Source organism: Sabethes cyaneus, chromosome 3 (assembly GCF_943734655.1).
Source record: "Sabethes cyaneus chromosome 3, idSabCyanKW18_F2, whole genome shotgun sequence".
NCBI classification, from domain to species: domain Eukaryota; kingdom Metazoa; phylum Arthropoda; class Insecta; order Diptera; family Culicidae; genus Sabethes; species Sabethes cyaneus.
In genome coordinates this window covers 83,375,194-83,389,174 of record NC_071355.1, presented here as the reverse complement: position 1 = coordinate 83,389,174, position 13,981 = coordinate 83,375,194, and the positions used below count along the sequence as shown (strand labels likewise).

The window sequence follows — 13,981 nt, the reverse complement described above, 5'->3', positions numbered from 1 at the left end:
CTCAACCAAGTGCACCATGTAACGGATCTTGGTATTCTAATTGACAACTTGGCTTCATCTCCAAAACTGTCAAGGGCTTAACGGATCCGCATTGCCTGAAGGCTTTATATTGTTCCCTCGTTAGACCGATCCTTGAAAACGCTTTCGTAATATGGACATTGGACACTGAACGACGTAAGGGGCCATCCATATACCGCGTGGAAGGGGTGGAGGGTATCAAAATGTCCACGCTTGTCCAGCGCATTTGTCCTACCCCGTAACAAAGTGACAGTTATTAGCAGTTTCCCATAACACCCGCCAGTGTCAAAAATGTCGCGACGATCGTTTTTACGTGCCGTTCAAAATTGACGCACCTTCGATTTCCAAAGGAAATGTTAATTTTTGTTACGTTAAATGTGAACGCAAAAAGCTGTCTGGACAACGATTTGAAAAGTGCGTATTGATTATTTCAGCATTGTTTCATGTTTTCGATAAAACTGTTTGAATTCTTGGTGGGTTGTTTGATTGATTTGTTTACAAGATAAAAAGCGGTATTTAGGCCATTGCAAATCAATTTAAAAATTTTGTCACCCCCCTTGAAAATTGGCTTGAAAAATCGGGGGGCAAAAAATAATTTGTAGGATATGAGTTAAATTTTTTTTTATAAAATCAATTGTCTGTGGGCTCTACAGCCTCAAAAACTTGAAAAATGAGTGTACGAGTTGAGTTAACACTTCTAGCATGAAATAGAAATGGAAATTCAAACAGCGGAATTTCCGAAAATCGGCCAAAAAAATTTTCTTTTGTTTTTGTCTTTTTTTCGTAGATTTTTGCATGGAAATTAACAACGTATATATTAAAAGCAAGAATAGATTTGGTTTTCACGTTTAAACTAAAAATAAAAATGCCTAAAATCCATATTTTTTTTGCTTGATTAAAAAATTCACCTTGTTTTTTTTTCGCCCCCCCTTCAGTGGTCCAACACCGGAAGGACAAAAACTTTTTAAAATATTTGTAATGGCCTTATTACAAGATTGTCACTCTTGTGTACGAGTTGTCTGCTGTAAAGTATTTAAATATTGCGTGTTTCATTGAAAGTTATCCGCTGCGCAATTCAAAATTAAATGCTCTTTCATGATTGCTGGATCGATTTTGTCGTTAACAGAACAAGTTAAGCAAAATTCAAGAGTAAATCCAAGCAATAGAGATCGTTGCAGTTGTACAAAATACACTCTGTTACATTACAGAACCAAATAGAGCATGTTATTATGACAGAAGAACCAGTTATGCTGCTATTGTCATTACCACGGAAACGTTTTGATACTTGACATAATGTTGTCAGTTCGTAAAATACTCTATTGATATAATAAACCAATTCAGATCTTATATGCACAAGGGATTTTTTGGCAAAACAAATGATAATAAACTCTTTCTTCGATATTTACGCCGCTTTCAAACATCTGTCGTGAACCATGAACCAGCAGTTTTAGGTACGTTTGATTAGTATGGGAGCTGTCACATTGTTACCGGGTTGCATTTGTCGCTTTTGCGTAAGAAACATTTGTCATTTTTTCTGGCACACTACCCTAACACAGACATCAAATTGGTCTAGGTCGCGTTCGTATGAAATTTTGTTGAAACGAGGAGATTTTGTCATTTGTTTTGGTATACTTTCCAAGTGCACATATATCAAATTGGTCTAGATTCAATCGTTGCAAAGAATCTCCGATCTGTTAGAACAGGGAGATTTTGTCACTTTTTTGGAAACACGTTAAAACTATGTTAGTGTCTTTTCCAACCTATCACGAAGCGACGATTTTTAGTTGGTCAATGCTTCATTATTTTCAATTTTTCAATAGTGCGTACTTTGAAATCAATAGGTTTCTTTATTGTGGTAGAAAATTTTCCGATCGATCGACGGAAAATATTGAAAATCGATCGGGAAACCGCTAAGCTATTAACGCTCTAAACCTATCATTCTCCAGTTTTCGATTTTTTGGAATAAAAAAATATTTCCAGTTTCTATTTACTCATTTCAATATACCTACTTCTCGTCGTGGTTTTAGTCACTGTTTGTTTCGGTTAGCTTAGCTTTTTCAGCAGCTTCTAGAGCCGGCGGTGCTGGCAGCTGTGGATCAACTAGCTACGCCATCTGTAGCTACTGTGCCCGTATTATGTGACCAGGATACGGGATCGCTCTACGATGCGATGCTAGATGAATTTTTCAGGCTGGAATATTTTACGATGCTGGATGATTTTTTAGCTGCTTTCCGGGAATACTCAACCGGGAACGGCCACTAGCCTCACCGGAGGACTCCGGTCCGTCCGATGCTTCAGTATGTGGATGTTGGGCGATCCACGTGTCGACCGGCAGGATAGCGTGCGCCGGGAGAATTTCGTCCGAATTGTGTCGATGCGTCATTCGCTGTCCTTTTCTCTTCTCGTTCGTTGTGCTGTGGATGAAATTGTAGCCGTACGGCTATTGTACAAGGGTCATTCTCATTAGCGCGTGCTCGGGTCAATGGTATTTGAGCACATGTTACCTGCTAACTTTTGGCACACTCCAAATTTCGCACACTTCAATTCTATGCACTTTTACTAAAACCTATTTTACGAAATTTTATAAAGTAAATTAGCACAATTCTAAGACAACCACATCACTATACATACTCGACAGAGCCGGCGGTCGGCAAACCCGTGAAATTGAACGGAGCCTCGCGCTTGGTGAGGACTGGAGAAAAATGTTAAAAATTCTACTGGACAATGCCTGGCTGTATACAACACAATTGACTGTTCTGAAATATTTGCATGATTTCCATTGTTTCCTTTTCTCTTTTATATAAATGTAGAGTGTATAGTATTAGGAAAAAATCGATGAATATAGGCCTCGCTACTTTGGAATGTGTACTTACTTTACTTATGTGTCCATGTCCGCCGGTCCGGCAGAACAAAGAGATGAAATCAGTTCTGGAGAGATTTGGAATGTGTCGTTACATAATATTCCACGACTCGGCACATCGAGCTCTTTTAAACCAATAAAATCTTCAGATCCAGATAGTATTCTACCTATTTTCTTACAGAAAATGGACAGCGTTATTACCGAGCATATCAACATTTTTCGAGCCAGTTTTACTTTGAGACATATCCCGGAGAGTTGGCGGAAAGTAGGCAGATACCAAAAGGCATATGTAAGGCAGATAAAAAAAAAGACATTGCAAAAGCCAATAAGTCTGACATCAATGCTTCTCAAGTGGATAGAGCAAATCGCAGATAACTATATCCACAATGAGTTTTTAAAGAACGCTCCGTTGCATGGAAATCAATATGCATACCAACACGGTAAGTCTATATGAAAGCTGTACTGCACTATGTTGCGCTGTGGCGTCAATCGAGAAATCGTTCAGATATCAAAAGATGGCACTTTGTGTTTTCCTTGATATTGAAAGCGCTTTCGATAACACATCCTGCATTTCGATTTTTATGGCTCTCTTTCAAAAATCCTCAAACTCCTCGGAATAATTCTGCATAAAAACCTAAGCTTGGCTGTCCAGCTAAATTATGCTGTTAAGAAAGCAGTTGAACAGTGAGCTGCGCACAATCACGGGATTCTCAAGTAGACATATTTCCGCTCTTCACCATTTAAAGAATATGGGATGATACACACCAGTGCCGCTTTTGTAACTCTGAAGTTGAAAGTTCAGCGCATCTCCTCTGCAATTTGAAGCTCTTGCTTTATCTAGGTATAACTTCTTCGTAAGTTTCCTTCTTCCTCCATACCGAGTATATAACCAAAATCTTAAAAGGTCGTTAAATTTACTAGCCATTCAGTGCAGAATTGAGGCACGGAATTACAAGTATCTAGCTCAACCTCATCAATGAGTATGAACAGTTCGTCAACTCAGACAGCAATCGAAGCCTGCCCCAAAAGACGATCATGAAGACTATCACAGTGACCTTTTAACTCAATGCACTTTTGGCATAAAGGGCCTCGCATGCTGTAACGCCGGCTCTGGTATTAACATTAGCGTAATTGGCCTGACTATGCATGAAATGCCGATTGCGACAGTAGCTAACAGCTAACTTATTGCACAGCCACAGGAAATTCTAATTCCGGTCTTCAACGTGGAAAGTAGATTGGTTTTCGGCAAACGTAAGCTACTTAACAACTAGACAACGCACACGGGGGAACCGTTTCTAGTGTAGGCTTTAGTACACTAATTCAACTCGAACAAACTATACGACCGTTTGCGATAAGTGATACTGACTATCTATATTATTCTACTGATGAGCGTATGCCTTATATCGATCTACATCTATTGTAATGATTTTATATAATGTCATAATGAGTTTTAGATCCCATTTGGGGTAACTAGCCTATACTGGTGATTCAATGTGCGATAGTTGTAAATTTTAGTTTTTAATTAGCATTAATGTAGATATAAGTACACTCAAGTCGCATTTTACGCGAAGGATACGTCCCGCGTAAATCAAAACCGCGTAAAAAACCGCGTAAATTCCGAAATTCGCGTAAAAAACCGCCAAAATTCCGAAATTCGCGTAAAAAAAACCGCGTAAAATCCGAAATTCACGTAAAAATAGTCACGTAAAAAAACCGCGTAAAAAGCGACTTCAGTGTAGTATGTATGTAGATATTAAACACATTTTAATTAGATAATAAACAACAATTAAGGCTTGTTCGCGACAAAATCTGGACACCTCAGTTTTGCAATAAAACAAATTTGCTAGAAGTTTTAGTTAATTATAGAGTGGTTTAACCGATGGGTCATTCACCAATAAATTTGCTAGAAATTTAATCCATGAAACAATTTTATATCATTTATGTGTGTATCGTTAATATTGCGACATTTGCCCCTTGTAGCATTACACCTAGTTAAGTAAAATTTAGATTGAGCAGCCCCTCGTTTCGACGGTCTGCTCCGAATTATGCTAGTTGAGTGGAAGTGAGAAAGAGTACCAACTTGTGGTACGTTTAGTAGATGTGAGTACTTTGAGTTGCCACTGAGTTGTTTGCCCACTGGAACTCGGGATAGGTTGGAAAGTTATGTGGGAGTGGGTGGTGGCGACGAGTACGCACCTCCCCAAGATGAGTTAACCCTTGTTCGGCAATTTGCCCAAAGAAAGAAGGAGGACTCGGGTTCGTTCCTGGCTTCAAGAGAAACGGTTCGGTTGGATCCGAAACTTCGGATGCAAGAAACCAATACCTTAAATTGCTTCGCGGTATCTCCGTCGTTAACAAATAACTTCGGAAAAACGGACTTTCGTAAATGATTACGTAGTTCCGGTTAAGGTGTATTTTACGATGCCTCGCTGATCTGAGGGACAGCAAACTGTTACTCTGCCACTTTGTTCTAGACCGTGGTCTTCCACGGTCGGCAGTGTTTAAAGTTTTCTTGCTTCGCGCCGCGTAGTGATCCAAAGGTATCACATGTAAGGGTAAAACAGTTTAATTAGCGATTCTCAATATAGTTTTTCTTTTAGATAGATTAGCTCGTTAATTCGTCTGGTGGCAGCAGTTTAGTGCAGAGTTTTTCAAGTCGGAATATCGGGTAATCCGAATTCCTGTAAAAGGTATAGTTCAGCGTTAAATAGGAAGAGTGCAAGTGCGTGAGGTTAATTCCGACATTACGATGTTGGCCGTATCTTTTGTGCAGGTAGAAAGTGCTACAGACGCCATCGATCCGAGCTCCATCGACCGTTCCCGTTCAGCTGTAAGCCACGCCGTTATACCACGTCTAGTGTCAGAGTTTCCTGGTCATCCGTCAACCACGACCAGAAGAACGCCGTTCGCCAAAAACCACGCGCGTTACCTGGAAGCCGCGCTCGGGTCAGCACGTTCCCGCCTTCGCGGGACACCGAGCATTCCACGCGGATCGCAGCATTCACAGGAGGTATCACGTAAAACCATGGTAGTGAGTACGATTTAATTCTTTTTGTCATGCGCATGTACAAGATTTCCCCCTCCGCATATATTCGCCCGGCGTCGCTAAGAGCACTGACCGTCTCGGAAAATCCCTGCTAACTCATAAAGTGAGAGACGAGAGTTCGAGACCACCACCCCCAGTGACAAACGTACTTTTTATGCCAAAATCCTAGGTCAGCGATGCTGTCGCTGAGTAACCGTTGCCTCACGCACTCAATCCCACGCAAAAACGAGCTGTAACTCGAGATAGGCCCTAAACAAACGCTTAGCGTAGTGAGCGGATAGCCGCGAGAGAAAAAGCACCGGTACCAAAGTGAACCATATTTTCGCTAGGGTTGTCAGTAGGTAGGCCTGGGTTCGAGACCCGTCGAAACGATATGTTACGAATTGTTTTTTGCGCAATGAATAAAACCTGTAAATGAAACGGAAGTATTAAAAAGTCTATTAGGAAGCTATTTTCGAGTTTTTACTAAGTTAAATGATTTTGCCCTTCGGTTACCGTTTTCAGATTATATTTTTTTTGGTTGTTGTTGCGAGCTGGGCTGACTTGGAGTCTTCAGCCTACAGTGTCGCGTTTTCTGAAGCGTTCGATGAGTAAGTGGACAGGGAACAGGCCCTGTGATGATAATTGGCAAGTAAGTTTACTTAGCCCCCCTGATAGTTTTTTTTTTGAGTAACGGTCGGCTGACGCCGCCGAGTTTTTTTTTAGAGTCTTTGGTGGATTGCTGAGGTAGTTTCCGGTACAGTTGAACCGTCTTCGAACCGAAAGTCAGAAACAAACTGAACCCGCCCGTAGGAGTGCTCATTTAGCTGGGCAAACCCAACAAGGTGGATGGTCTCTTTCGGGAGTGGCGCTTAAGCCATCCGCTCACTTTTGCATGACGTTCCGGTTCCAACTGCCCCGGGTTGCACCTTATTTAGACTACCCCGATTTACACGATTATCACAGTCCAATCTCGCACACGATTTCGCTCAAGAAAAATGAAGTGAAAAAGAAGGCCAAGAAGGAAAAAGAAGTAAAACTCATAAGTTGATTAAATTAAAAGCCACTCTAGTGTCAGATGAACAGTGCAAAATGTGGAATGTTTCATTAAATTATTATCACAATAGTCTAAACAGTCTTATTTGGTTTGCATGAAAAATTGGTGAACTTTGGAGTTTACCCTTGCCATGAGGGTCAGTGCAATCTTGTTGGCAACCAATTTAGCTGCGTTTGTCCAAGATTTTCGAAATTCATCTATTGTTGTTACTTGTTGTTTGTTCTGAAACAGCTCTCTCTTCACCAAAGCCCAATACCGCTCGATGGGGCGTAACTCTAGACAGTTAGGTGGATTCGCCTCCTTCAGTACAATATGGACTCCATTAGCTTCATACCATTCCAAAACAACTTTTACGTAGTGACAGGATGCCAAATCAGGCCAAATCAGCGAGGGTACATCATGGCTGTGTTGTGTAGGAACGGTAACAATCGTTTCTGCAGGCATTCTTCACGGTATGTTTTGTTGTTAACCGTTCCCGTAGTGATGTAACTTTTGCTTGCTCGACCACAGCTGCATATGGCCATACTAAATATTTTTTGGGGAACTTGGCTTTCTTCTTTGTCCTAAAATGCTCTGCAACGCCATTCCGTTTCATGGCAGTGTAAAAAAACATACCAGGAAGCTGTTTGAAGTCTTCTAGGACATACGTTTCATCGTCCATTATAACGCATGGAAACTTCGTTAACTATTCGCGATAAAGCTTACGAGCGCGTGTTTTGGCTGTCGTATTTTGTTTATCATTACGGTTTGGCACAGTCCTCACCTTGAAAGACTTCATGCCTTGTCGTTGCTTCGAAGTGTGCACGAATGTAGGCGACATTTTTATTTTACGAGCAATGGTACGTACAGAAAGATCTGGTCTCCTCCGTAATATTTGTTTTACCTTCGCATCCTTGTGGTGATTCCCCAGATCCGTTTTGTTCCACTTCCCTTCTTCCTAGCTGTTTTCAAGCGAGTATCGAACGATTTTAAAACACTGTGAACAGTGCTTGGAGGAAATCCAAGCTTTTTGGCAAGTTTTCTTAACGAGAGTTCCGGATTTTCATTGCAACCGCACACAATTGCTTTTCGCACCTGCTCTTCTTTCGACGCCATTTTACGATGAGCGCTTGTAATATAAACAAGTGTTATATTTTCAGCAAGAACAGACAGGGTTTATTTCTAATTCCCGTCGTAGTAAGGAAAGTCACTTTAATTTTCATCATTTTTAGGTGGATTTAATGAATATTCCAAAAGTTCTGCTGCTGATTTCACTCAAACACACTTACCTTCCGATCCGTGCCCTTTGAATTCACTCAAAAGCGATTATTAAAGCATTTTATTCAAATTACGCAACTGACTTTATATCTTAAATTCGTCGTACCGATTTAAAATCCGTCCATCAAAATTTTTCATCGTCCGAACTAAAAATCACAATAATGTTCACGAAGCTAGCGCACATGTATTTGTGTAGGACGGCATGACAAACGTTATTCTGCAAAATTTCTGCAGGTCATGCAAGTTTTTCCGACTGCAGAATAACGACAATGCGTTGCGTGAGTTATTTTCATTTTATGAATGACGGAAATTGAAACGATTAGTCGACTTTTTCTTCTTCGTCACACGAAAAAACGTAGGAAATTTGGTTGCTAGGAATTCTTTAATGGAAAATGGCATTTAAATAAATCTCATCTCACTTTGATTGATCGCGTATGATAGTCAACAAACTAGAATATTAGGGAATAACTAATTTTGCATTCATAAAAATCGCTAATATTTTTAATAATTTGTATTGGATAGGACGGGAATAGGCAATTACGACGAAGCAGCAACATACCCTACGTCTACCACTCTGCAAAATATTTCACTGATTGCTAATGTATTTCCGAAGCTGTGTGTGTTTAGGGGTGTCCAAATTTTGTCGCGAACAAGCCTTATTTCATTTAAATTCGGAGTCTTGCCCGAACATGGCCTCTAAAGAATAAACTGAGTCTATGTCTGATTACATCCGAGCTCATGCCTATGGTTCTAATAAGCTGTAATGCATTGAAAGCGTTCAGAAATCGGGAGTTGGTTTGCGCTGTGAATAATTTCTAGACCTAAAACGTGGGTCAAAGATCGTGCGTCGCGCGTGGCTGCACTATCAATAAAAATTTATCGATTGGTCAGAGGTTGGCTGTTTGTTCGTTCTGAGAGAATGGTCATGAAAAACATGATATCTTATGCCTCGAGTGAACCGTATCGAATTTGTCAAACGATATTTACGATGATTTTCGTCCATTGTTGTGCGATTTGGTGCTTTTGGGAAAACCACGATTTGGGAAAATGTGGTGAAAACAAGATGCTTGTCGAGAAATCATTAGTCGAAAAGGCGAAGGTAAAGGCACTATCTCAACAGTCTGCCATCGAGTGTAAAACTCTTGTTGAGGTAGCCACAGAAGAGGAATTGAGAGTTGAACTGAAGGCACAATGGTTGGAGATGTGCCAGTAGCAATCCGAATGAGAAAATCACACGGCGGTACACAGACCGCATCGATGCGACTTTCGGTGAAAATTTGATGTTGAACTATCTAACGAAGGTTGTCAGTACTTTTCGCAAAGACGGGCGAAATCCATCATTGACATAACCTTTTGCAGTCCGCCATTGGTATTAACCACCAATGGAACTGGAGTGTTTGCGGGGGCTACACCCATAGCGACCATTCCCATAGCGGCGATTCGGTATAGCGTTGGCCAACCAAACTCAACGGCAACAACTAGGATACGAACTTGGGGTCGAAAAGGAAGACAAAAGTCTTCAATAAGGGTCTCTTCGTGGAAGCACTACGAATGGTTAGTGGTTTTGCGGTGCTAAACACGGACAAATTGACAGAATTATTATCGAGGACATGTGACATGACCATGCCTAGAAATCTGGAGCAAAGAAACAATCGGCGTCCTGCTTACTGGTGGAACAAGACGATTGGCATGTTCCGTGAAAGCTGTCTTAGGGCCAGGACGCTCATCCAGAGAGCAAGAACAGACAAAGACGCAAGAAGCACGAAAAGAAACTTTCCGAATTGCACTGAACTATACTGAAGCGGGAAATAAAACGGAGCAAATCGGCTTGTTTTAAGGAACTCTATAAGAGTATTAATACCAACCCTTGGGGCGACGCTTATCGAGCGGTGATAAAAGGTTCGACCACGCTTTCTAAAATGTGCCCGGACAAGCTAAGAGTTATTGCTGAGGGACTTTTTCCGGAGCATCCACCAAAGCTGAACAGTTTTTGGAAAATATTGAATTTTCACTAAATCACCGATTTCACTTTCAGAAAAATCTTGAATCTATATTCAAACTAGACTAAATATCGATGTTTAAATGATCAATTTTGTTAGCAAATAATTTTAATGTAAACATATCTATAAATACTCTGTATTATCCTCCTAAACTAACAAATTCGTTCCGAAAAAAAAGGAATAAAGAAATTGTTTTGGATGTTCAAGTGTATTTATGTAATAGATTAAGTATGAATTCTGCATTTAATCATACATTTTGAAGCTAATAGCCAATATTTCCTAAAGATGCTCGTTCTTTATTCAAAATTTCACCATCTTCATTCTTTGTGCTGAATGGCAATAGGTTCTTGAATCAGTGATGTATACCATCGTAGTTACAATACCGGCAGTGTTACACGACGTTCCAAAAGTAAGCCCGGTTCTTTAGAAAATTTCAGCATAGCATTGAACTTCAATCGCAAGTCCTTAAGACACAAGTCACTTTTAAATCTAAAGTTTATCAGCAAGTGCACGACCATTATTTTCATGCTAATCATAGCGTATCGATTGCCTAGAATAAATAAATCAAAATAGTTACTCAGCATTCCAAAACTATGCTTTACATTTCAAACCTACCGATACAGTTCCGGTTACCGCCACCAAATGGAATATATGCAAATGGACGCCGACCCTTGATGCATTTTTCAGAGAAATTTTCCGGATTAAAATCTTCCGCATCAGGTCCCCAAAGATCCTTTCGTCGATGCAAATTATAAATACTCATTTGAAGTAAGGTACCAGTGGGAATTGTGGTATCATCCAGTTCGATATCGCCCGTTGTTTGTCGCAACATAATCGGGGCTACTGGAAAATGTCTAAGGCTTTCTTTAATAAACATTTCTGTGTATTGCAGCTGTGCCAATCTCTCGGGAGTAAAGTCAAGTTCGCTATCCGACGGAAATGTCCCTTTAATTTCCTGGTATACTTTTTCTTGAAGATGTGGGTAAATACCAAACAACTGTGCGATGAATCCCATTGTAGTTCCAGTAGTGTCACTACCCTGTAGGAAAATTAAATATAAGCATTATCTAATATAAGATGAGAGCGCTGCTGAAAATACCACAATAATCATTATGCAAACATTATGATGTAGCTCAATGTCACTAAGAATCTGCTGATCGTGAAGATCTAACAATTGGTCTATAAAAATTTTTGGTTTCCGATAATCGTCCTGGTCGCCACCCTCAAAGATCTTTGAACGTTCCGCTCTCTTAATCAAGGCATTCTGAAACACCTGTCAAAAGTTTTAAATTAATATTTTGATTCTAACACTGACATTTAGCAAGCTACCTTATCGATAAATTTTAAAGCTTCTTCTCGCATGGCTTCTTCCATTTTAAAATCCTTCGTCAGTCGGTAGATAGATTCAATGTATAAAACAAGATTCAGAAAACGTTTCGATGCGAACTCTATTATACTACATCTCAGAGTTATTCTTTAATTGGATATTGAAATTAAATACGAAACCTACCCATTCATCAAGTAAGCAAATTTTTCTGCATCTGGGTCTTCATTGATGTCAGAACCAATTGTAGTGGCACAAACCATCGCCAGGGCACACCGAGTCATTAAATTTGTTACTAGGATTTGTTCACCTTCCGGACTCTGCAATAGATCTTTAACTAAGCTTTGTGCGCAGCGGTCAAAAATGGGAATGAATCCGTTTAAAATCTTTTGGTTGAATGACGGATTTAGTGCTTTACGCTGAGTTTTCCACAGACTAGCTATGATTAAAATTAAATATACGTGTAAAAGATTTTCATTTCACCGAAAACTAAAAAGCACTTACGTTGTGCTATAAGAACACTAAATTCTAACTTGAAGAAATCGAAAAAGTATGGCTTCTGTATACCATGCGGATGTGTGAGTATTTTCTGAATAATAACCGGATCATTGGTGCTAATGAACGGAAAAACGCCTAACCAAATAGTAAACAGTTTGGCAGGATGACTCAACGCATTATATAGGTAATCGAACTGCTCCTCGTTGGTTTTCCACAGTACCGACAATGCGTTTCCGACGAGTGGATAGTATGGCTGCACGGTTGGTAAATTCTTTGCGAAAGACATCCTTTTGCGAAAATTCGTATATGATATTATAGATACAACTAACAGCACTAGCACAAGTATTTCAACAATCATCGTTGAGGATTAATACGACGACTCCACAAGGGTAGCCACATGAAGTTCCACGGACGACTGATCGATGGAAGATAATGGACAGTAACTTTTATCGTTTCATTTTAGGTTAACGAATATCTACTATCTAATATCTAATAATAATAATATTGAAGATACGTCGAACTTAATAACATCAATTTCCTGGAATCATTTCGTTGAAGTAATCAATGCGATAAAAACATCGTAGTAATGATACTATGTTATAACAATATGTAATAACAAGTCAAGTTAAAAATGTTAAATGTGAAATTGAACGACAGATAAATCTTTCTTTCGGTTCAGCAGGCGGATGTTCTCACTCAGTACTAACGCATCTGTTAGCATCAGCACATAAACTTAATTTCGGAAAACCTCAATGTGGTCCAAATCTTATATAGCACTAATTGGAAGTGGCCGAAAAACGATCATACACATAAGCATTCTAGTGCGACGTGGAACAACCACGACGGAATAAAACGCCGCTCCTGAAAAACCACGACTTTCAAACTTTATGTACCTTTTTCTCAGAAACTACACGACGTATTGGAACAAACTTTTTTTTGTTTTGTTGGTTGGAGCTTGGCAAAGACTTTTGAGTTTTTGAGTTTTGTAAACGAAATACAGCTTGAGGAAAACGAAAAAGAAGAAGAAAAAATGGCTATAAAAATAAAATTTGTCTTCTTTTTCTTTTTTTGCAAGATGTGTTTTGTTTACAAAACTCAAAAATTATAAAAGTCTTTGCCAAACTCCAACCAACAAAACAAAAAAAAAGTTTGTTTGGCCACTCGTCTGGGTGTGCCCGGAAGTCCCCGGAACTTATAACCAGATATAACCAACGTGGTGCTAGGTAGTTGATCTTACTGCCAGTGATCTAGTTTTTAAATTCTGGCGTAATTTGAGGTGTCGCATGATAAGTATTTGTTCATATTCGATACTGGCTATTTTCCACAGCAATAACTTAATCCGGAACATTTCCGGTTAGTACCAATGCAGGGTAAAACTCCTAAAATGATCGGCAATGGGCACATGTTGCATAAAAAATCAATACCGGCTGTGATTTACGTTCATTTTGGAAGTGTCATTAAAGATTTTTATTTACTTTATATGAGCAATCTGCCCTTTAGAACTTCAAAAGGGCGTAACTCAAAAATTCATCGATCGATTTTTTTAAAAAGGATGACAATACAAACCACTGGCATTTTTCGTTTAAATGGCCTATTTTATTTTTTAATACCGGTATTTTGAACACCGTGCCTGCTGTTTCCAAGAGCTATCGGCCCATCAGCTTGCTCACTGCCCTCTCTAAGCTGTTTTAGAAGTCGATCTAAAGCAATGGTACCAGGGGCGTAGCCAGAAATTTTGCTTAGGGAGGGTTTTACAAAAAAAATTAACATAGCCTAGCCTTAAGGATTTTATTCAGGAAATGGGGAATTATTTTCAATCATCATAAGCTATTTTGGTTTATATTTCGGGTTCTTCATTTGACAAAAAAAAATCGAATTGACATAAAAGAACGTAAATGTTGAAATTGCGCCACCCAGTTGGTCGGTTCAATACCGGTTCAGA

At 39.5% G+C, this 13,981-nt stretch overlaps 1 protein-coding gene across 1 annotated transcript; it reads right to left on the bottom strand.

Annotated features, from left to right (window-relative positions):
- Positions 1–2,218: 2,218 nt before the first annotated feature.
- LOC128739803 (cytochrome P450 4c21-like) lies at positions 2,219–12,325 on the bottom strand. Its single transcript, XM_053835306.1, has 7 exons — positions 12,046–12,325; positions 11,728–11,980; positions 11,547–11,673; positions 11,317–11,490; positions 10,833–11,256; positions 10,596–10,767; positions 2,219–2,432 (listed from the first exon to the last, which is right to left on the bottom strand). Exons 1-7 carry the CDS (start codon positions 12,323–12,325, stop codon positions 2,219–2,221), a joined length of 1,644 nt encoding a protein of 547 aa, XP_053691281.1.
- Between the last annotated feature and the right edge of the window lie 1,656 nt (positions 12,326–13,981).

Coding starts and splice junctions, on each gene's coding strand:
- LOC128739803 (XM_053835306.1), bottom strand. CDS start 12,325: ATGTCTTTCGCAAAGAATTTACCAACCGTGCAGCCATACTATCCACTC. Junction 11,491..11,546: donor CTTTAAAATTTATCGATAAG/GTAGCTTGCTAA, acceptor AACTTTTGACAG/GTGTTTCAGAATGCCTTGAT. Junction 10,768..10,832: donor CGGTAACCGGAACTGTATCG/GTAGGTTTGAAA, acceptor TATTTATTCTAG/GCAATCGATACGCTATGATT.